The sequence below is a fragment of the Lagenorhynchus albirostris genome, chromosome 21 (genome assembly GCF_949774975.1).
Source record: "Lagenorhynchus albirostris chromosome 21, mLagAlb1.1, whole genome shotgun sequence".
Taxonomy (NCBI): Eukaryota; Metazoa; Chordata; class Mammalia; order Artiodactyla; family Delphinidae; genus Lagenorhynchus; species Lagenorhynchus albirostris.
In genome coordinates, this window is record NC_083115.1 from 22619660 (window position 1) to 22642156 (window position 22497).

At 45.4% G+C, this 22497-nt stretch overlaps 1 protein-coding gene across 1 annotated transcript in view; it reads left to right on the forward strand.

Moving 5' to 3' along the window:
• Positions 1-10778, forward strand: part of ENPP6 (ectonucleotide pyrophosphatase/phosphodiesterase 6) — a 92539-nt gene extending 81761 nt beyond the window's left edge. The window contains exons 7-8 of the mRNA XM_060136532.1: positions 2745-2868; positions 7366-10778. Coding sequence (XP_059992515.1) covers positions 2745-2868; positions 7366-7571 — 330 coding nt within the window. The 3' untranslated portion in view covers positions 7572-10778. The remainder of the gene's footprint in view (positions 1-2744; positions 2869-7365) is intronic.
• The last annotated feature ends 11719 nt before the right edge of the window (positions 10779-22497 follow it).

Here is a 22497-nt window from a genome sequence, read left to right on the forward strand (position 1 = left end):
TGGTGGATTGACCTATGATCAGACCGATCCCCAGTTACCTTCAGGGCTGAGATTTTTTGTTGCTGTTTGTTTGTAGTTGTGGAATTAAGCTGGAATTTTAAAATCAGGCAATCAGTCCTCATCTCTCTTCCACCTGTCCCTTGGTCATGGGACACATATGTCCCATGGGGTTCATGATTAGTGACATCACCAGTGATATGTTCTACCTAGTTCTTCAGGAATCACTAAAGACTGGGGCGGGGGGAGCAGCATGTGATATTAGCGAACGAAGCTAAATTGGGATGTGTTGTGAGCTCACCACAAAGAACAAGAAACAGTATAAGTCAGAAATGCAGTACGTTAATAAATATATTCCCATTGAAAACTACAAGCTACAGCTGGAGAAGGCGGGATAGGGAATGATGGCAATTCAGGAAACAGAGAGTCAATGAAACAGTGTGATTTGGAAAGCGGTAATGCCAGGGAGTGATTTATGGGGTGAGACTGGATGGGTGTGCAATGCGATGTGACAGCTAAATAAGCAAAGGAGGGTTCGACCCTGCCGCACAGGACCCGAGCGCCTCGCCCCGCAGCCAGTGGCATCTGCTGACCGTCCCCAGCCATTTATCGAGCACCTACTGTGTTTCGGGCTTAGCGCACAGCCGGGTTATCCTCCAGAATCTCTGTGAGGCAGGTAGTATCACATCCAGCAAGGGAGCTGAAGCTTGGAGAAGTTACGCAGCTTGCCCAGGATCACAGAGCTGGAAGGTGGCAAACTGGAATTCAACCCACATCCTATTCCAAAATCTCATCTCCATACTCTGTAACTGGCCACCACTCAGTGAGTGAAGAGGCAAGGGACAGGGACAGCCCGCTGTCCTGTGCTGGCAGGAGCCCTGCAGCGACCTCTGGCTATGGGGTCCTGGAAGGCACATGAAGACCAGGAGACTGTCGACCTGGGTTCCAATCCCAGCCCTGCCTCTCAACAGCTGTGTGACTTTAAGAGTGTCACTTAACCTCTCTGTGCCAAGGTGGGAAAAATAATACCATCCACAGTGGGAGGTGGTGATGATTAAGTGCACGCTGGGAGAGGCTCTTGGTGAACCGTACAGCACACAAAATACTCGTGTTGTTATGAGTCTTGTGAGCCAACCTGTAAATCCCTGGTCCTTGAGCTCCTCTGCTTCCAGGAGGTAGTCAGTTCTACCTCCTGCATTTGGAAAACTTGTAATATTAAACCCTGTGCTGAGCAAGATGATTAGAATATCGGAAATGAAGGCTTAGTCCGCCAAGAAGGGCTCGGGTTGTGTCCAACTGGCTGCAGCCTCCTTAGGATTTGCAAAACCTTCTTTAAGCTTGTTGTCTCTCGAGTAAGCAGCTGCAGTCTAAGAAAATTTAGTTTTGCAGGAAAGAAGGGTGACAGGGCAGTGACAGTTCTGGAAGCCATCCTCAGTGAAGAATGGTCGAAGAAAGTGAAGATACCAAGGCCTGGAGCAGAGGAACACGGGTGCTATCTTCAAATGTTGACTAAATGGGGAGGAGGGGACTAATATGTTTCAAGTCACCCCCTGGGGTGGAGCTGGAAGAAAGGAGGACGGGTGGTTCCTGCAGTGGGCGCCCCTGGGATTGTGGGAAGCCGGCTGCCTCGGGGCTTCCATGCTGTACTAAAGAAACAAAGTGATTCGATTAGACGCTGTGTTTTCCAGCAATAATTCTCCCATAGCAATTGGATGTCCTACCATTCGATTCAATTCTGACATCACCCCAAGTTAGAGCAGACACACACTTCAAGGGGTTCCGTCCCACAAGACTGCCTGCACATGTGAATTCTGACCGCAAGTCCTGGGTCCTCAGGATGCCCATTCTTGTGTCCGACTTGGCTACAAATTTGAGGGTTCTCATAACCCCCCTTCAGGTTCGATAATTCACTGGGATGAATCACAGCACTCAGAAAGGTGCTATACTTATGATTACAGTCTTATTACAAAGGATGCTACTCAGGGACAGGCAAATGGAAGAGACGCACAGGGCAAAGTATGTGGGTGAGTGGTGCAGAGAACCCAGGCCCTCTTTGCGTGCATCACCCTCCCATCATGACAATGTGTTCATTAATCCAGAAGCTCCCTGGACTACGCTGTCCCCGGGGTTTTATCTGGGGTTTCATTGCGATGGCATGGGTCATTAAATCATGGCCACATAGCTGAGCTCAATCTTAGAGGTCAGAGGATGTGGCTGAAAGTTCTAACCCTCTCATCCTGTGGTTGGTTCCTCAGGTGACCAGGTGATCCTGGAGCTATGTAGCTCCCTACCCCAGCGAGTCATCTCATTAGCATAAACTCAGGTATCAGAGCAAGGGGCTCATTTCAAATAACAAAACACGCCCATCACTCAGGAAATTCCAAGGGTCTAGGCATTCTGGGCCAGGGAACCCGGGGCAAAGGCCAACTATATTTTTTATTATACCACAGGTAGACTTTCACGTCCCTTCTGTCTCTGACATGCTATACTTAGTGACTCTAAAACTGCTTACGAGGTTCAGTCCAGCCCGACATAAGAAGATACCTTCAGAACTAGAGCTCTTTGGCAATTTAATGGGCGGTCTCCAAAGGTCTGAGCTCCCTGGAGTAGGAAGTGATCCAGCTGAGGTTGGATGACCCTGACTGAGACCGCTGAGCAGGAAGTCCACTGGGTGGCAGTTTGGACCGGATGCTCACTCGTCCGGATGTCTGGACACGGGGCGATGTAAATGTCGTGCTTGATTGCAGAATCGAGAGACGCTTCCATTCTGGATGAACAGCACTGACAAGAGGCAAGGCTGGCAGCGCGGATGGCACGGATACGACAACGAGCTCAGGGACATGCGGGGCATCTTCCTGGCCTTCGGACCCGGTAGGAAGACACGACCGAATTCTCTTAGTCATTCCTTCCTCAGGAAGCGTCAGCCAGCAGGGGCTGATGGCACTAGTAGAGCTGGAGTGATTTCTTTATGGACCCTCTTTATGAGCAAAGCTGAGCAAACCCAGCCGGTCTCCATGAAGTGTCTTCAGCTGGCTGGCTTTCAAATGCTTCTTGGTTTTGGCAAACGTGGCCAAATACTTTTCCTTGTAAGTTTTAAATCTCGAGCGCAGTGAAAAAAATGTTCCACATGTTTATGATTCATTTTTTTACTTAATTCATCAAAATGTTCTCTCACAGCCATCTGATGTCCAGGAAAGCTTATCAGGCACCAGGTTGCTGACAGCTGCGCGTCCTGGAGTTGATGCGATCGCTTCACAGGGTCTGACTCTTCCACAGTTCCTCCCTGGCTAGAGCACCCACCCCTGTGCAGGTCATTCGGTTTAGGGCCCGCCAGAAGCTAGGATGTGCTCAAGGGCAGGCGAGGAAGTGATTCTGTGGCTGACTTTGAGAATAAGCCTGAATGACTCGGGATGTCTTGGATGAAAGCAAATTTACTGTGCCTTCCTTGACCTACATTCCCAGGGCAGGAAGAGAGGGGAGATGGAGAGAGCCTCTTTGGTTATTTGCTTTAATAAACACAGTACTGTAAATCCACATTTTAGAAAAGTTTATCAAACACTCTAAAGATCATACTACCACCTGAATACCCCCTTAAAAAAACAGTAAAAATCAGTCAACAGCCATCAACAATCAGTGGACTGGCTCATGAGCTGCTAACCTTCCTCCTGCTGTCCACACTCCTTATTAAACACAGTAAGCTTACCCCAAGACCCATATTCCAAGTTCCCTTTTCTGCCTGTTGATCAAAATGTTTCAGCCCATGAAAGTCCATGCTTTCCTTCAAATTATAGGTTAGAGATCATGCCTGGAAGCCCTGCCCTTCTCCTTGATGTAACAGGACAGAGAAATGTGTCAGCCCCCTTCATTCCGTCCGCCTCAGGTCACTCTACCTACCACAAGATAGCTGCTGAGAACTGCAAGGTGTCAGCTTCTGCACCCTCCTTGGGCGCCTCTGGGAGCCTGAGCTTAGGGAACATGTCGGTCCAAATCATTGCCCACGTGTCATCCAGGTTCCCGTGTCCTTAAGTAAGCGTCAGCACCAGTGGCAGCAAACATTTATAGAGCACAACTGGGGTCATGACACTGGCCTAAGAGAGAGTTCAGAGGACGCCCCAGCATGACGCCATCACCTGATAACAGTTAACAGGCCCTCCCTGTTAGCCAAGCCCCGGGCTAGAGCTTCGCAGCTCAAAAGCCAAGTGAATTCAGGATGGAGCCTTGAGGATGTTGAGGTGACAGCTGCTAGATCAGGTTAGAGATGTTCCAGGGCCATGGCCTTCATGTGGGGGAACATTAGCCAGCAGGGCTTTCATTCAAAGACATCGCCTCCTCTTTCCCCAGAAGAGAGGGATCAGATCATGAATGCGAAACAGTTGTCAGTTGGAGTGTTTACGAGTAAGAGTCTCGGGCAGATTTTAAAGCAGAAGCACGTCTAGCGTCAAACCGAAAACTTTAAACAAAGTACCCAAAGCTGCAATAGCTTAAATTCAGTGGGGAGATTTTGTCCATTAGCAAAGGCCTCCCTCATACGTTCCTTTAAAACTAAAAGCCTAAGTCTTTTACAGACAGAAAGACGACCCCTGATGAAACTGGACTGGGCTAATTGCAAAAATGTTTCCAGGCAGACACAGCCTTGAGAGCCTCCCACAAACCATCACGTTTCTGGCTCTAATTCTCATGAAAGATTGAACAGCTTTACGCACTGACTGTTTACTCAGAAGAAAATTTAAGAGCGAGGCCTTTAATAGCTATCTAGCTGCACTTTGAGATAAAGGTACATCCCTCCTGATTAATTGTAGGTACTTCTCGCTCATGGAAGGATGCTGAGCATCGCTGCAGCTGCCCCGATACAGCTTTAGAAGTCATCTGGTCCAGCTAAGAGAAAGGGAAATAATTCTGGAAGATAGCCTCTCTCTGCTTAATCCCAGTTTCTAATTTGAACAACCTAATCTTGCCGTGGAGAACACATTCGAGATAAGACAGCAGGAGTGTGACTCAGTGAGCTGCCAGCGAGCTAGCAAGCCTCACTTGGAAAGCAGCCCAAGGTGTTCAGGCACAGCGGGAGCCTCCAGAACCTTCTCTCTTTAGGAGAAACAGTTTAAATATCCAAAAAATGTAAACCCATGGAAATAACTTGGATTCCCATTCCAGGTTCACACACCATCTTGAGCTAGCAGGGCTTGTCTGGCCTCTCCCAATTGGATCAGGTATTGTTTTGCTGTTCAGAAATTTTCTAGAAGCTCTCATTCCAGTCTGGATCATCTCTGCACTTGGCTCAAAATCCCAGCCCTGTAGACCGGGAAGCCGTGAACCAGATGGAGTGGGAAAGAAACCCCAATTCTCCTTCCTGCTTACATGTACCGGATTTGATTTTGTACTTTCAACATAAAAAGATGATCTTTTCTAACATTTATTTTTTGTCAGTAGAGCTTGATCTCAAATTTTCTTGCCAAATGTTAAAGAAGGAGATGTCTGAAAGGCTGGGGACGGCTGTCTTGGATATGCTATTGTCTGCCACCCTCCCACGTGACAGGACATGGCCACCAGGTGACGTGGCAGGATGATCTCACGTCCAGGTCCACGGCAAGTCAGAGGGAGGGGAGTCGCTCCCACGTCCCTGGGCCAGCCTTGCCACTGATTTCTCAGCTGTAGCTGATTCTCCTCTGGGGCAGCGTTACCACCACCCTCTCTAACTGTAGTGTTATCCTTGATATTGGAAAGGTTGGCATCCAGGGCAGCCTCTACATTCTCCTTTCCAGGAAGTTCTGGATTTTTTAAAGTGAGTGTTTACCCTGAGGTGATGCTGACTCTTACCCTCCCTGCCCTAAAAGTAAAGTGAACCCTTCAAATAATCTATAGGGTGAATATTCTCAATCCATACTTTCCCTTGCTGGGCAGTTATTCCAATACTAAAAACAGCTCCCATTTATTGAGCACATACAGCGTGGCTGGAACTAGGATTTAGGCGCCATCTCCATGCCTGTCCCCTGAGGTTACCCAGCTAGTAAGTGGCCACAGGCTGGTTGTAGAGTCTGTGAACCTCTTTATACTGAATTCAACTTTAATTCTTCAAAATAAGCAAAACCTGTCACTTGGGAAGTTGCCCTGGGTCTAACATACACTGTGGCAGAATTTTCAGTGTATAGCTTCCTTCTGTATTTATAATTGCAGGGTTAATACAAGAGTAGAATTTGGTGTGGACACTTCTGGGCTATGTTGCTGTTTGTTTGCTCTTTAAATCAAGTATATGTGATCATTTTAGCAGAGCAATTATAAAGATTATTTTCTAAGATAGAAAACTTGGCTTTACAGCCCCCAAACTACCTGTTTTAAAAAAATTTTTTATAGAGGGACTAAAATCACACGCATGGGTCTTTATTGATGGATAAAACTCCTTCCTGAATTCAGCTTCTTAGGTTTTGGGTACTTTGTTGGAAGCTCTGGTTGGGAGCTTATGAATATTACTGAAGTCGCTCTTTAAACAAACACTTTTCATTCAGCATCTTTTCTGCCTCCTGTGGAGAAAGAGGGGTCCGCTGAGGGCTGAAGCCCTCCTTCAGCACCCTTACTTGCTATGCGGTGAATAGCCAGCCAGGCCCTCGGGGGCCCGTGGAGCCTGGCACAGCCTTGGGTAGAGGCACAGCCCTCTCCCTCATGAGCTCCCTTGAGCCTCCACTCAGGTCTCTAACTCCACTACCAGTTTCGTTATTTTCCCCACAGCTAAGTTACTTTATCTGCCAGTGAAAGGCTCCCAAGGAATGTGCAGCTGATCTTCCAGACATATTCAGGAGACCGTTGCTATTGCTTGTGAATTAGGCACAAGGAGGAAACTGTATAATTTCAGGTTCCATCCAGTCCTGGGACCTCCCTGTGGCAGGAAAATGGGACACATTCTTGAACTGGGGAGCACCCAGGCTAACCAGTCCCTGCCAGATAGGTGGCCTGGAAGACGAGCACGCAGCTGGAGTGGGTTTGGGGAGCCCGGCAGGACAGTCAAACTTCTGAGACCACAGCGGCTCCGCAGGGCTTGCAGAAACGAGCAGCTTCAGACGGCCCTTGGGTCCCCAAGGAAAGCTCTGTTGTCACAAGGGAAGCACAGTTATGCACAGAGAGAGTTTGCTGTCTGATCTGTCTTTCAAAGACACATCTCCACGAGCCATAGAAAGCAACCTCCTCCCATAAGCTAGAACCTTCCAGATCTCCTTCCAGGTCCACAACCCCCTGGCCAGGCCCCGCGGACGAGGCGGATTTTCCAGTCCCAAGCTGCCTGGATGCTGAATGCAACTCCTCCACATCGTGACTCCATGCCTGTCTCTGCCCTGCCCAGGAGTGACCGTGACAACTCGTTTGCTTGCCTTTCCCTTTCAGATTTCAAATCCAACTTCAGAGCCGCTCCCATCAGATCCGTGGATGTCTACAACGTCATGTGCAACGTGGCAGGCGTCGCCCCCCTGCCCAACAACGGGTCCTGGTCCCGGGTGACATGCATGCTGAAGGACCCGGCCAGCTCGGCCCTGGCTGCGCGGCCGGGCGCCTGCACGTTGGCCTTGGCGCTGCTGGCGCTGCTGTCCTGAACTGCTAGCGCGGTGTGTGCCGTGCCCCACGGGGGAGGCCTGGCCGCCTCCTATTTCACTAATAGCTTCGTCAGTTCAGTCAAGGCCATACAATTGTAAATGTATTAGTCTTGGATGGTTCTATACATAAAAGTCCCTATTTCTTAAAAAAACAAAAACAAAACCCCTTTGCTTTTTCCGGAGGTAAGGAAACTCCTAGCTTTTCATTTGTTCAACTATAGGTTATTTTCTCCTTGCGTTCCACGTACTCAGATGAACTAAGCAGGGCGTCCCCCTGTAGCGACCAGACCTTGGGCGGGTATTCCATGGAATCCTGGCCCCTCTCTGTCCTGCTCTGCACAAAGCAGGCCCTTGTCTGTGCCCTGTCTAAACCCCGGAGCCACCCTCAGGGTCTACGGCCACCATCCCATACTGCTCCTTCCGTCTGGGACAAAGGAGGCCCATGTGAAGCAGTAGCTGCTATTTCTAACTCAGCTCGTGGGGTTTCTTCACCTTATACAAAGTCCCAGAAAGGGCATATCTGAGCTTGGCTCACCCAGCAATAAAAATCAATGGGAACTGCAGAATTCATGGAACAAATTGAAAGACATGCGTTCCTTCCCAAAGTCCGAGTGCACGAAAGTTTCTCCCTGCCTGAAGGAGCAGAAGAGTTTCCAATAGATACGGGCTTCTGTGAGCCTCCCTGTAGCGTATCGTGGTGTGAACATGCACACGGCAGGCGCTGGATTGCCTGTGGGAAGGCTCACTCAGAGGCTGCCTCTCTTTGGAAACCCGTACAGAGTGTAGACACTAGCGACCCCTGACATCATCACAGGCGGGGAAAGGGGTGTCTGGCTGATGATGGTGTGGACATACTTAAAGAAATCTCACGTCATTGCTTGAAATGGTGATGCAATTAAGCGTAAGTTTGATGCACCAGTGTCCTGGAGCACTGCTTATTCAACAACCACAGCAAAGCGGACCCCTGAGTGACCCAGAATTCCAAGGAAAATGGTGGGGCACGGGGAATGGCGGCCACATGATGGAGTCAAATCCCAGTCACTAACCACTTAGCCACTGGATTAGGAAACAGTCTGGTCAAAGCGCCGCCTCAGAGACCTTAAGAAACCTCGAAGAAGAGGCACTGAGCCTGAGATGAAATGTTTTTAGTTTAGTCTTCTAAGTTTGCTGTAGGAGCTCTTGTTGCAAAACAAGGGATAACTGCATTTCTATATGATCAGAGTCATATACATATATCATCGCATTAAAAATGAGTTTGCACTAAATGAGGCACATCTGCAAATGAGGCTTTTTGTCAGGAAAGGGCAAAAGATCAGGTCTCGTCAGGACGATGAAGCCCTCATGTGTTGTTTACCTTGAAAAATGAAAATGTATGCTCCCCCTGATTCAACAAGGTTGGGAACCGTTCCTGGGCCTTGAATCATGAGAGCAAAGGATCACTGCTGAAAAATACCTAATTTACCTTCACAGAAGATTTCTAAGGATTTATGTAATGGGTTTTAAAGTGCCAGCAGACCATCGAATCAACGGGGAGGCAAATCAGCCTTTGTGCCCTGGCCAGAAGCCAATTAGTGCTTTCGGAACATTGGTGCGGGTAGTTGCAATAGGCATCTATTGTTCACAGGTTTCCTTCTCCTTAAAGGACTGGGTTCTAATGAGTCCAGTGCAGCCCACTGTGCTCCCTTGTGAAGGAAGGAGACCTAAAAGAAACCCAGTGATCCCACAGGGGTACAAACAGACACACAGCCTCGGATTTGTCCTTCCTGCCCTGTTCTACCAATTTTTCCCCTCCCTCGTCCTTCACATCTTCAAGTTCCATAATAAAATTTCAGATATTCGTCTGACAAAGTATAGTTGCTCAATAAGTAGTCTTGAATAGATAAATGAGAGTAAGGTACTTTTGGAATCATGACTATTGGTAAATAATAAAGAAAATTCAGACACTGAATGGAGAAAAAACCTTTTTACCTAAAGCAATGCATATATTTTAGTGGCTTAATTATTTGGCTAGAATTTTTTCTTTTGATGTTTGTTTTAAAGGTATGTTATTTTCCCAAGGAAAATTCTACTTCCTCTAAACGCATTTTGTCCCATCGGAACAATACCCGCTAGGACGATACACGCACCTTGTCTCCTGGATTATTTTCCCACTTCATTGCTAATTCCAGGAGGAAGGTAATTGGACTGACCTGCAAATGCCGAAGACAGATGAAAGGAATGATCTTTAAATGAAGGATAAGATGAATGGCTACTTTCCCTGCCCACAGGCCTAATGGCCAGAACCCAATTCACTTAACTTCTGAAGACTTAAACATGAATAAGAGCAGGCCCAGGGAATTCTTTCTAGCCGTCAAGAGCCCAGACTTGGGCTCAAGTCCCAACTCTCTTTACTTTTAAATGGCTCTTGGAAATCCACAGCAGGTCTGAATTCAGCCACAGACAGCAGTTTGCAAACTTGCTGGGACTGCAGGCGTCATCTGGCCCTCTTCCAGAGACGCAGGTTCAGAGGATCTGGCATGGACACGACACTTCTAAGTCACGTGACTCTAAGGTCTGGATTTGCTCTCAGGAGAGACGGGTTCTGATTTGACCTTGGTAGACCTGAGCCTCCTGACAGCAACTTCGTAATCTGCCAGTTATTTTCAGGAGCCATCAGGCTGGCATTGGCTACTGGTCCCAGCTGGGTCAGGTTTCCACCCTTCTTAAGCCAAAGCGGGTCTGTAAGCCCCAGTGACGGAGAGGCTTCTCCACACCCAAGTCCCTGTGAGTGTAAGATCCCCAGCGGTGCTACCAGACAAACTCACTGTTCAAGACACACAGCTCTTCTATGAATTTTCTGTGAAAGTGTTTTACGTTTCTGTAAATATCAAGAGATTTCCAAATGTGATAGTGTGTTTAATCTTTGTAAGCAATCTGTGATAGACCAAAGTCAGCTCTTGAAAACTACTTACTAGGAGGACGGGAGACGGTAGCCTTGACAGCCTGGTTATAAAACGTGGGAAACTTGGTCTCAGGTCTCTGCTATGGAAGTTATACTTACGTGTTGCTTTGAAATCATAAAATAGCACCTAGTGCGGTGCCTCAAATGTTTCATGAATGTCCCATAAATATGTGTTGAATGAGAAAAAGAATGAATATCACTTGCTTACACAGCAGATATTCTCTCTCTTTGTCTGCAGTTCCTCCAATTAAACAAACCTTTCCGTTTTGGGTTGTTATTTTTTCTTATCACCCAACTGACAATATAATTATGCTTCATTTCATGGACTAAGCATATTCCATCTCAAGCTTATAAACTTGACAGATGGATGGAAGGAAGGAAGGAAGGAGATTAGATTTTAAATATACTAAGCATATTTACTTTTTAAAAATAAAACAGTTTTATCGAGATTCAGTTCACATGCAATCCTTCCCTTTACAGTATCAATTTAACGGCATCAGTATAGTCACAGAATTGTGCAACCATCACCATAATCAACTTTAGAACATTTTTATCACCCCAAAAAGAGACTCCAGATCCACGAGCATGTTAGCACTCACTCCCCCTTTCCCCCCACCCTGCTCCCAGGCAACCTCTAAGCTGCACTCTATCTCTACAGATTTGCCTATTTGGAATATTTCATGAAAATGCAATAGCCATGATCCCTGTGGTGGCCTGAGTCCAGTCTATGGCCCATGTTACCACTCAAACGTACTCAGTCTCTCCCAGAGCATCCTCATGGCTTCACCCCAGAAACCTGTAACAGCCCACGTGCCCCTTGTCACCAGCATCCCAGCCAGAAGCTCTACGTATCACTGTGCGTTGGCTTCCTGACAGGTCTCCTTGAGATCCTAGGGCTGGCTCCAGCTCGTTCTCCTCTCCTCCATTTGAGGGTCTCTCTCAAATGCAAGTCAGACCAGGTCACGTCCCTGCCCAAACCCCGACATTGACTCCCCCCGTCTTAATGTCACACCTGTAGCTTAATCGGGACTGGCACCATGTCCACCCTTCTCTCTACCTGATCTCGTATCACTCTCCCTTTCACTCTGTAAGCTCTTCTTGCCTTAGGGCACTTCCCTCACATCACTTTCTCCTCCTTGATTCGTAACCCCATCCTCATCTAGTAAGTGTCCCCTTGCCTTAGGACTCGGGCTAAATGTTTCCTTACACTCCTCTGGACCAGATTAGGCCTCCCGGCTGTACACCCTCTACACCAGCCACATGCAGCCCCAACCATCAAAATACTAGTAGCTGGAAGAGGCAAGTAAGGATCCTCCCCTCGAGCCTTTAGAGGGAGCACGGCACCGCTGACACCTTGATTTCAGACTTCTCGCTTCCAGAACCGTGAGAGAATACATGTCTGTTGTTCTAAACCACCCAGTTTCTGGTAATTTGTTACAGGAAACTAACACACCCTTCCGATTGCTTTCGGAGGAGTCAGTCTAGTTCATCAAAGATTTCTTGAGTTCCTCCTTCACAGCAGGTACTGGGCTATGTTTTGGGGATGCATAGAGGAAAAAAGACCATGACTGTCCTCACAGAACTCACAATAGAGTCATTTCCTTTCTTCCATTTTTTAAAAAAAATTTATTTTTTATTGAAGTATAGTTGATTTACAATTTTGTGATAGTTTCTGGTGTACAGCAAAGTGAATCATATTCATATGTATTCCTCTTCGTATTCTTTTCCATTGTGGTTTATTACAAGATATTGAATATAGTTCCCTGTGTCATTTCTTCCATTTTCCAACACAGCTGAATTCTCATTTCTGTAGAACACCATGTTCCAGTTGCTATGGGCAATGCATGGAGAGAATTTCAGAGAAAACAGGAGTAACACCTGTTACTGAAAGACGGCATCAGCTCTAGAGCAGAGGAGCTGGTGTCGGGAGCCTCGCCCACTGCCTCCTCTGGGACCTTCCTCTTGGCCATTTGACGTCTCCACGCCTGTCGGCTCTTTGCCTGGCCTGTGGGATTATGTGGCAGCAAAAGCAAGGCTGGTCACATTACTCACCTGGTTAAAAAACCACCCTTGGCTCTCTTTCCTGTGTAATTAAATTCCAAATTCTGCTTCCCATCCTCTTCTACAGTTTGACTTCCCCCTGCGTCTCTCAACGCTTCATCTCAAATTTCTCAGCTTGGCCCCTGAATATGCCAGTGTCAACTCTCTCACGTTGGCCCCATGTCTGGGATGGACCTTCCCACTCTCCATCTAGCAAACTTTCATTTGTCCTTCAGAGCCTAGACTCTCTGTAAGGCTTTTGTGCTTTCACATTCTTTTCTTGTTTCGTTTATCGCAAAGCAAGTCACATTGCCTTGTAATAATTTGTTGTCAAGTGTTCTCCAACTAGGCTGTAAGTTAAGCAGAATGCCAGGATTGAATCTCCTCTTTTGGAGTCTCCAAACCAAATCTGCAGCACCAACAAAGTCTGCCACAAAATAGTTGATAATTGCCTGATGAAATGAATGAATTATGGAAGGAAGGAAGGAAGGAAGGAAGGGAAGAGGTTAGGACACTCTGGTCAGTTCACCTAAATCTGGACGGAGCTTCTCACAGTAACAATGGGTTGGAAAAGCCAGAGCTAGGAAACATTTTGTAGAAAGTAGAAGGATTTGACAGATGACTAATGTGTGACACGGGATCCAGAGGGCAGGGGTTTCTTTTTCAACATTTCAGCGGGCCCCCTCTTTAGCCATGAACACGAGGAAGTGTAGCAGATGAGAAGAAAGGAAGAAAAGATAAATGAGCCCTGTCTTCACCATGCTTAATTCGACTTTTCAACAAGATGCTAACACAAGCCTGTACATCTCCCTACGGCTTGGAAGAGACAGAAGAAGGGGGTTCAGAGCCTTGGTTGCTAAAGACGTAGCATGTGGAGAAGGAGGAAGAGTCCCAGTCACCGGCTCCCTCCCTCCCATGCCTTCTGAGTCTGATCTGCCTTTGCTACTGAGAAGTGAGGAGTGGATGACAGGAGGAAGTGGAGAAAAGCCTTCAAAGGGAGGAAAGTGGTGTTTATGAAATCCCCTTCCTGGAAGAGCTGTGTTTCCACCCCTGCCCTTCTGCTGCTCAGGAAAGTCTGGCCTCAGTGTGGTGTCAGCAGGACAGGCAGGAGCTGAATTTCCACCATATTCCAGAACCAGGTGGTGTTCAGAAGGACCCCTCCACTCCCACAGTGGCATCTGGAGGGGATGGGGGCAGTCTGTCCACTAGAAGCCCTTGAAACTCACCAGTCAGGTCGCAATGCTGGGACAAGACCCTAAACTGAGGAGACTCTGCCGAAAGTTAAATCAAAATCCAGCAAGATAGGGACAATAGAGACGAAAGAAAGAGAAGGTCCAGATAAGCATGGCAGAAAAAAAGAGAGCCAGGAATTTCTAGCCAGAAATGTCATATTTTTGAATACTACATGAAAACAACAGAAGAAGATACCGTATAAAATCAGAAAGACTATCCTGCACCACATCTCCTTCTAAAGTTTAGAAAAATTAATTTCAAATAAAAATGTAAAAAGTATTGAAGTCAAATTCCATATTAAGATACTATTTTTAAATGATAATAAGGAGCAGAATAATAGTCCAACAGTCAGTGAAATCGTGCCAGAAAGACCTGATCACAAAGCGGACTGAAACCATGACTTACTATTTCAAGATGAGCCAAAATACATTAAGAAAACAATATGAAAGAACAACATAAATCAAATTATAAGAAGGCAGAAAGGGTTGAACTCAAGAACGAATAAGATATAAAAATAATTTCAGAAATAAAATCTAAGCTAGATGGACCAGAGAGTTAATAATCACAACAGATAATGCCTTAGGAGGAATATAAGGTAAAAGAGAGGGTTAAAAAATCAAAATTAAGAGATTAAAAAAAAAGACTCAAGAGAAAGTGACAAATACTGAAGACAAGTAAAGAACACTGAATATACAGTAACACGAATCCAAGAAGAAGAAAACCAAAGCAAAGGAATAGAATAAATATTAAAACTGTAATGCAAGGAAACTTTTTTGAAATTAAAAAGAAAAAAGTTAACACTATATACTGAAAGAATACTTCACATATTTGAGACTGTCAACCAGAACCACTAATATCAAACCCACAAATTACTGGATTTTAAGACCAAGAAAAAATCCTTTGGGCATCTAAGCAAAAAGAGGAAGTGATTTATAATAAAAATGCCTTTTTCAACACAATAGGACAGAAGAAAATGGACTAACATATTTGAGATACTAATGAAAAGAAAATGCAAGTCAAGGATTTTTATATCCAGCAAAACTGACTTTCAAGTACGAAAGGTTCAAATTGTTATCAATAGGAAAGAATTTAGGAAATACTGTGCCCACGAGTCTTTTCTGATGAATCTATTAGAGCACAAGCTTCAGACAATCAAACTGACCAGGGACACATGGACATAAGGCCTAGTGATGAACATGAAATAAACAGTTATTACAGAACAAGGGAGAGAGGGCAGTGTGCAGTGTCTATGTGCTTTGGCAATGTAGATATGGTATAACTTTTTAAGTGGAGGGAAGATAAATGGGGAGAGACTTTGCAAAAAAAAAAAAATTAACTCTTGTCAGTAGTCTTACTGGTGGTGGGAATATCTGTACTCTTGTCCTGAGACTATTGTGTAAGTAATGTAAAGCATGAGAGTTAATATGGGATATTCTAATTATATCATTCCTGTGTCATTGAGAACCAGGATTTGCAGAGTGGAAGAAAAGAGATGCAGATATAAACTGGAAGAGGGTAAAAAAACTCCTATGTCCTGAACTTGAATTAGAAATATCATTGTACAACATGGGGAATATATCCCATTTCTATAATGACTATAAATGCAGTATAACCTTTAAAAATTATGAATCACTATATTGTACACCTGTAACATATAATACTGTACACCAACTATACTTCAATTTAAAAAATTATAATTTTCAAAAAGTGATGTGGAAAGTAAAAAAAAAGAAATGTCAATAAAAACTCTTAGAGATTTTATCTTTAAATATATATTTTCTAGCTCTAACTGCTAAAAAGACTTAGAAACAATTATATATCCAGTAGTATTCCTAGTATCCATGTTGTGATTTTTTTTTTTTTTTTTTTTTTTTTTTTTTTTTGCGATACGCGGGCCTCTCACTGTTGTGGCCTCTCCCGTTGCGGAGCACAGGCTCCGGACGCGCAGGCTCAGCGGCCATGGCGCACGGGCCCCGCCGCTCCGCGGCCCGTGGGATCCTCCCGGACTGGGGCACGAACCTGTGTCCCCTGCATCGGCAGGGGGACTCTCAACCACTGCGCCACCAGGGAAGCCCCATGTTGTGATTTTTTAAATACCACTTCCCACATGTCCTCTCAAATATGTACCCCCCCCCAAAAAAAAACCAAAAGCCAGGGAAAAAAACCTTAAAAAATTACACCAAACTAGTAACAGGTATTTCTTATTTCTGGGGGTGGTAGGATTGTAGGTGATTTTGATTTTCTTCTTTATATTTTCTATATATTACAAATTTTCTATAATGAATTTGTAATTGAAAAAAATAGAGCTTTAAAATAAAAAGACAGAGAACAAAATTATGCTATGAAAACACATAAAAAATAAATTTATTAAGGTATATGTTTTGAAAGAGGATTATCAGGCAGCCAAAAGAGAGCAATTTAAAAATCTTTTTTAAAGGACACCTTCTCTGAGGTAGTTATACACACACATCTGTCTCTCTTGACAGAAAGATTCCTCAAGTCTACAGACAGAAATGGCCTGGGGGCCACATGAGGAAATGTGCACCCAGAGGTCCCTATGGGGGACTCGGGGCTCCCAGGGAGCCCTGAATTAATCATATTCCGCCAGCTCTGCTGGGGAGCAAGAGGGCGTAAGCACGGCAAGATACCACCCTTCATTTCAAATGCTTACCCCTTGGTTCCTGGGAATTGGGATTTATTTGGAAAGATCATTCCTTTCCAAATAAATACAAAACGGAAGAACATACCTCCCACCTGAAGTCTCCCAACATGGACATAGAAGGGTCCTCTCTTTTCACCCGAGGCAGGAAGTTGGCACACGTCCAGGAAAATGTTTCTATAGGAAGTGTTTCCAAATGGGTTTCCGTGACCACGGCAGAGCTCAGTGGTCAGGTAAGGGAAGGCACACAGTGGCCACCAAAAAGAGAAGTGATTTAACAAACCATTTAGACCGTAGACCCCAATTTTCTTCACACATCAACTCTCGAACGCCTCAATTTCCCTCCTGCCAGATAAAGAAAATCTCACTAGTTATTTACTTTACAAGGGTGCCATGAAGATTAATGACAAGATGTTTATAAATATTCTGAAAGCCCCTGGGGATGGTGGTTGTATAAGCATAATGTGTTGCACATGCCCAACTATGTTGGCACACACAAAAATAGAGGGTAGAAGTTCAAAAAGGAGAGTTGGAGTCTTAAACAGAGATGTATCTCAGTTGTCGGGGGTGTTATATAGGTCTCCGGATGCGCCTGGCTTAGAGCTGGGCGATGATAACCTGCAGGGCGGAAATTGACCGACAGCCTTCCCAGCAGGCTCCGTGGGCCTGGGACGTGTGTGATGTGAGTTGCTGCGTGAAGCCAAACAAAGGCCTGGATGAGTAGCAACCAGAAGTTCCTAGAGAAACCCTGTCATATGTTGTGTGAGGGTCTATGGTTCTCAAACTTCAGGGAGAATTAAAATCACCTGGTGATTTTGATGAGCGGTGATTTCCAGGCCTTACCTCCAGAAACCATCATCGATTGGCTTGGAGTTCTGCCCAGTGATCTGAATTTAACTAAGCTGATTCTTCTGCAGCCCCAACTTTGAGACTCAGGGGTCTGAATTTTACACCTGCGGGTGAACTAACGCATAATTCTCTGAAGGCAGAGATGGGCTGGGCCGATCCGAATTCTAACCCTTGTTCTAAATTCTGCTTCAGAATGGATAGTGGAGAGAACAGGGGAAGCAGAATGTTCTGGGGCAGACTCCACACCACTACTAAGTCACTTGTGTACCCAGAACAGCAAGTGGTAAGTGGCTGAGGTTGTGTAGTTAGTCGGAGCAGATAAATATTGTGTATTCATGCTGCGTAATCGGGTAGCCACTAGCCACGTGTGGCGATTGAGAACTTAAAATGTGGCTCGTCCGAACTGAGATTTAATATAAGTATAAAAGACACACCAGATTTCACAGATTGAATGCAAAAAAGTAGAGAAGATTTAATTAGCATATTTACATTGGATAAAGGCTAATTTATCCAATAAATGTGGAAATAGTAATGTTTTGGAAATACTTTGTGAGCTAAAATATATTAAAATGAATTTCACTTGTTTTTCTTTTGTAAATAAGGTTACCAGAAAATTTTAATTTTCTTCTGTGACTCACACTGTATTTCTATTGGACAGTATGGTTCTAGATCAGTATACCATGTGGGTCTTAGTTTATAGAAGTGCTTGATCTTGGTGTACGCCCCTTCAGGATAATGCTGGTGTGTCAAGAGCCCGTTCTTCATTGTGATCTTAACAGGGTGATTAAACTGTAATGGCTCCTCAAGGGAGAAAAGAGGAGGAAAAAAAGTCCTGACCCAGCTCATTCATTAGTCCAAAAAGCCTGCCAGACATGAGTACCCCTCCAATATAGAGTCAAAGGGTATAAATTAATTAACCACTGAAAAGATAATGAAAATAGTGGCAATGTCTAAAGCTGGTGACCACTCACGTGCTCTAGAGTGGCTCTACCTTCTGGTGTTCTGCTCCTGCCTGCCCCTGTGGGGAAGGGAAGAACGAGAGGGATGCAGAGATGGGGTGAGGGAGTTGGAACCCAGCTCTAGGGGGGACAAGGGCAAATGAGAGCCATCCCACTTTCTCCTGGAGTTCACTGTGTTGAACCTGAGACAAGCCTATCCAGTCCTATCTGCAGTGACTTGAAAATACTTTTTTGAAGAGTATTTCTTTAATTTAAAGTAAGTCATTACACTCTTATCCAGGTTCTCTTATCACTGGCCCAGATGCTAATAAAGATACAATAAAGTATGAGCATAATTCTTTTCAAATGACAGAACAAGCAGAAAGGAATCCATAGGTTATCTGGGAGCATGACAGATTTTACACCTAGAGAAAAGTGTAAGAAAAAGAGATTCTCGCCTTGTTAAGTAAACTGGAAGTGAAGATAAAGATTTGACGTGTTCTGACTTCCTGGCTGCTCTGGGCGCGATGGCACCTGACAATTCTAAGATTCTAACACTCTCACTGGCCTCCATCTTCCCGGTGAGCTCATTTGAGCTCTTCTTCCATCCTAGAGGTTTGGGAGGTTTGACAAGCTCTCTGCTTGAATCCCAAGACCCTGGGGAGCATCCATCCTTATGGCTTGAATCACGGCAATTTCACTGAGTGACCCAAATGGTAGCTTCTTCATGTACAGGCAAGAGCTGCGACTTGTGGCCAAAGAAACCCCCCAAAACAAAAAACTCAGCTTTTCAAAATGCAAAGTCCATAGCATCGTGTCAGGCCTTTGCTTCAGGTGTGACCTCATTCATCCAGCAGAAGGAACTGTTTACCAGACTAGAAATTACATTAAATCATAAAGAGGGAAATGGTACTCTCCTTGGTCCTAATCAGCTATGTCGTGGGATAGCATTCAGAAGGATCAGGGCAACTGCGTCTGCTTGTGCTGAGTTACACTACACTGACTGAGTTACACGTCAATCCGGATGCGGCAGCGGTGCACAAGGGAAGTCACACACGTGTTTCGTTGTCACCTCCTCCGTGTGGCAGTGAGTTTTTCCTCAGCCATACAGGTCGCAGAGGTCAAAGAGTCTCCCGATTCCACCATTTTTGTTTTACTTATTGTGGATTTTCTGACGGGAAATGGAAATTTGGTTGATAATTACCAGGCATAGTGATAAGGTTTCCTCATTAAAGTCTCATAAAACCATGAAAATAAATCATTCCAAGTGGAGAGAGAAAGAAATTCTTCTGTTTAGACTTTTCCATGACCATTTAGACCAACTCTTTTTCCTCTTCCAGCCTGGTGACTTTATTTCCAGCTAGCGTAGGGCCTGATAATCAGGGGAAAGAATGTAGGGGCCTCGCAGACATTTTCTGATTTCAAGTTAATGGCTTGGTATGTCAAGGATAGGCCGAGCCTGGCAGAATAAATGATGAAAGTGCAGCTGAAGAAACACAGTGTTGGAAACCCACATCATACACGTCTACAGAGAGGATATAGACATAAATAAATCCTACCATTTCAAGGAAATGGAAGGGGTCCATTTGGCCTGTTCTGGAGATCGACGCTAGTAGGAGTCACAGCAGCAGCTGACAGTCCCCAAGGCGACTCCACTAGAAATGGGGTCAGCCCACCCTTTCCTGCTCCCCTCTCCAGGAGCGTCCTTCCTGTTCTGAGCATCAGAGCCAGGCCCTTAGGGGCCCTGATGCAACTCAAGTTTCTCCCAGGAACGCCTCTTCAGGAATTCCCAAACTCGGCCACAAGCCTGGCAGCTTTCCAATTTTCCTACCAGAATTTTCTCTGGTCCCAAGTCCCAGCTTTTGGGGAATTTTGCTTTCTGCAGAGTTAGTGTGACCAGCCGATGAGAACAATGGTGTTACTGGATCACTAGATGGTAGCAATGGCCTTCCAGGTTTCCTGACAAAAACCTGACCTTGGTATGTTGATGGTTCCCAGTGGAGCTGTGCCTACAGCCCGCTCCGTCATTAGAACGCCCTACGGGAACAGGCAGAGAGACCCACTCTAAGGTCAGTTAGTAATTTCAGACTAAAATGAATCCAGATTATTCATAAACTAGGTTATTAAAATGAAGATACCCAGGGCCGATTACTGGGTGGCAGGGTGACCAGCTGTCTGGGTTTGCCAGGGACAGAGGTGGACTCACAGTGATGAAACCTGACAAACCCAGATAAGCCGGTCCCCCTACCGGGTGGACCAGAGACATTAACTGAAACCCACCACAGTGCTCATTTCACCCTTTCCAAGGAGACTGAAACATGTCTTGGCAGTGACTTGCAAAGTACCCCAATATAAGGTTTCGATTTAAGTCTATGAACCTAGTTCCTCACCTCCAGTGGCAAGTATGGCAGAGTCCTGAAGCTCCAGCTGAAAGGCTCCACCTGCCTCTAATGTCTTAGTCTGCTTGGGCTGCCATAACAAAATACCAGGCCGGGTGGCTTAAACAACAGACATCGTCCAGAAGTCCAAGACGAAGTTTCTAGCCAGTTCGGTTTCTGGTGAGGGCTTTCTTCCTGGCTTGTACATGGCCACCTTCCTACTGTGACCTCATGTGGCCTTTCCTCAGTGTGTCTGTACCGGGAGAGAGAGAGAAAGCAAGCTCTCGGATGACTCTTTTTATAAGGACACTAATCCTACTGGATCAGGGCCTCATGTTTATGATCTCATTTGACCTTAGTTCCTTCCTCAGAGGCTACATTTCATTCCAGCCACGTTAGGGGGTTAGGGCTTCAACATATGAATTCGGGGCAGATACCAAACATTCAGTTCGTAACAGTTGCGTCACTCAAAAGAACTGACCAATTTTAAATCCCCATTCTTAAAGATCTATTGAGAAAATGGGTATGACAGCCCTTGGAGACCAGAATGCCCTGTACAAGTTAATCATACTGTAATGATCAGGGTGGTGATAACCAGCCATCAGGTTGGTGTTTTCTGTCTTCCTCTCGACCACCTTTCTAAGTGTGTTTACTATTCAATGGCTTTTGTCTGCTGCTCATCACCTGTCAGCTGTGCCTTCAAATGAGCCCCAGAATGACCTCTCCCAAGACACCCAGCCTAGCTGCCAGACATCCTCTTCCTCCACATCCTCTGCCCTGCCTCCCCTCTCTCCACCCCGCTCCCATGCTCTGGTGCTGTAGCCAAAGCACGGGTCAGTGGAGTGATGTGCTGTTTGTTCTGCATTTGAAGCTCCTGGCCCAGAAGGTTATTTTCCACATAATTGTGTAAAGTCTCCAATTACCCAGTTAACTTTATTCAATTCCCTCTCAGTCTTATTCGATAAGGAGGGGTGCCTACTGTCCTCTCTTTTCAGAAGTTTTTATGAATTCTTGAATTTATGGTTCAAGTTTTTCACCAAAGAACTCTGGAGGTGTTACCAAGTATAGTGAAGGGGGCCTTGGGCATAATCTCTCCACCATCCAAATCGACCTTGTTACCCTTTATCTCTAACTGAAAACATCCAGGCAAAGGTTTATTCCTAAATCTCAGTGTCGAGAGCCTTGAGTTAGTACCTCATTACTTGAATTTTCATGGAAACAACAGCATGACTATTTTCATAGGTTTTGCAGCTATACTTTTGGGTTTTCCATTATACGCCATGTATTAAATGGCTTCTCTCGCTTTGTTAAGCATTGTTTGTGACACTGCAGAAGGACAATCCCTGTTTGTCACAGGGAGCTTAATTATCCAGATGAAGTGCCCTTGTTGAATGTCGGGCCCATTGTAAGAACGTTTGTTGAATGACTACATGAACTTTGATTCTGTTATTTGCTCCTGCATTCCTGCTTTTGCTCATACTGGCTGTGATTCCATGACTGATAAAACGGGGAAGAGTTTTAAATAAGAATTCAAGCAGAGAAGAACTGCTGGCTGTTCCCAGGAAGTGTCCAGCATTCCAGCAGAAACTTTGGTTCTCCTGTCAGTGTGGTTCGTTCCCCGTGTTCAGCACCACAGCTGCAGTTTGGGGCACATACAACCTCTGAATATGTTTGCCTCCATTTGGACCATTGCACTACAGAACAGACAGCAAGGCCACGCAAACCTTCAAGGCTGTGCCTACACAAAGCATCCACTTGGTTACGTAAGCAGCACAATCTAGTCACGAGAATAAGATTTTTTGAAATTTAAAAGTCAGGAAGGGATGGACAAAGAGAGTAACTTTACAGTGGAGAAACCTGACAAACACTGCTTTAGCGAGGTGACCAA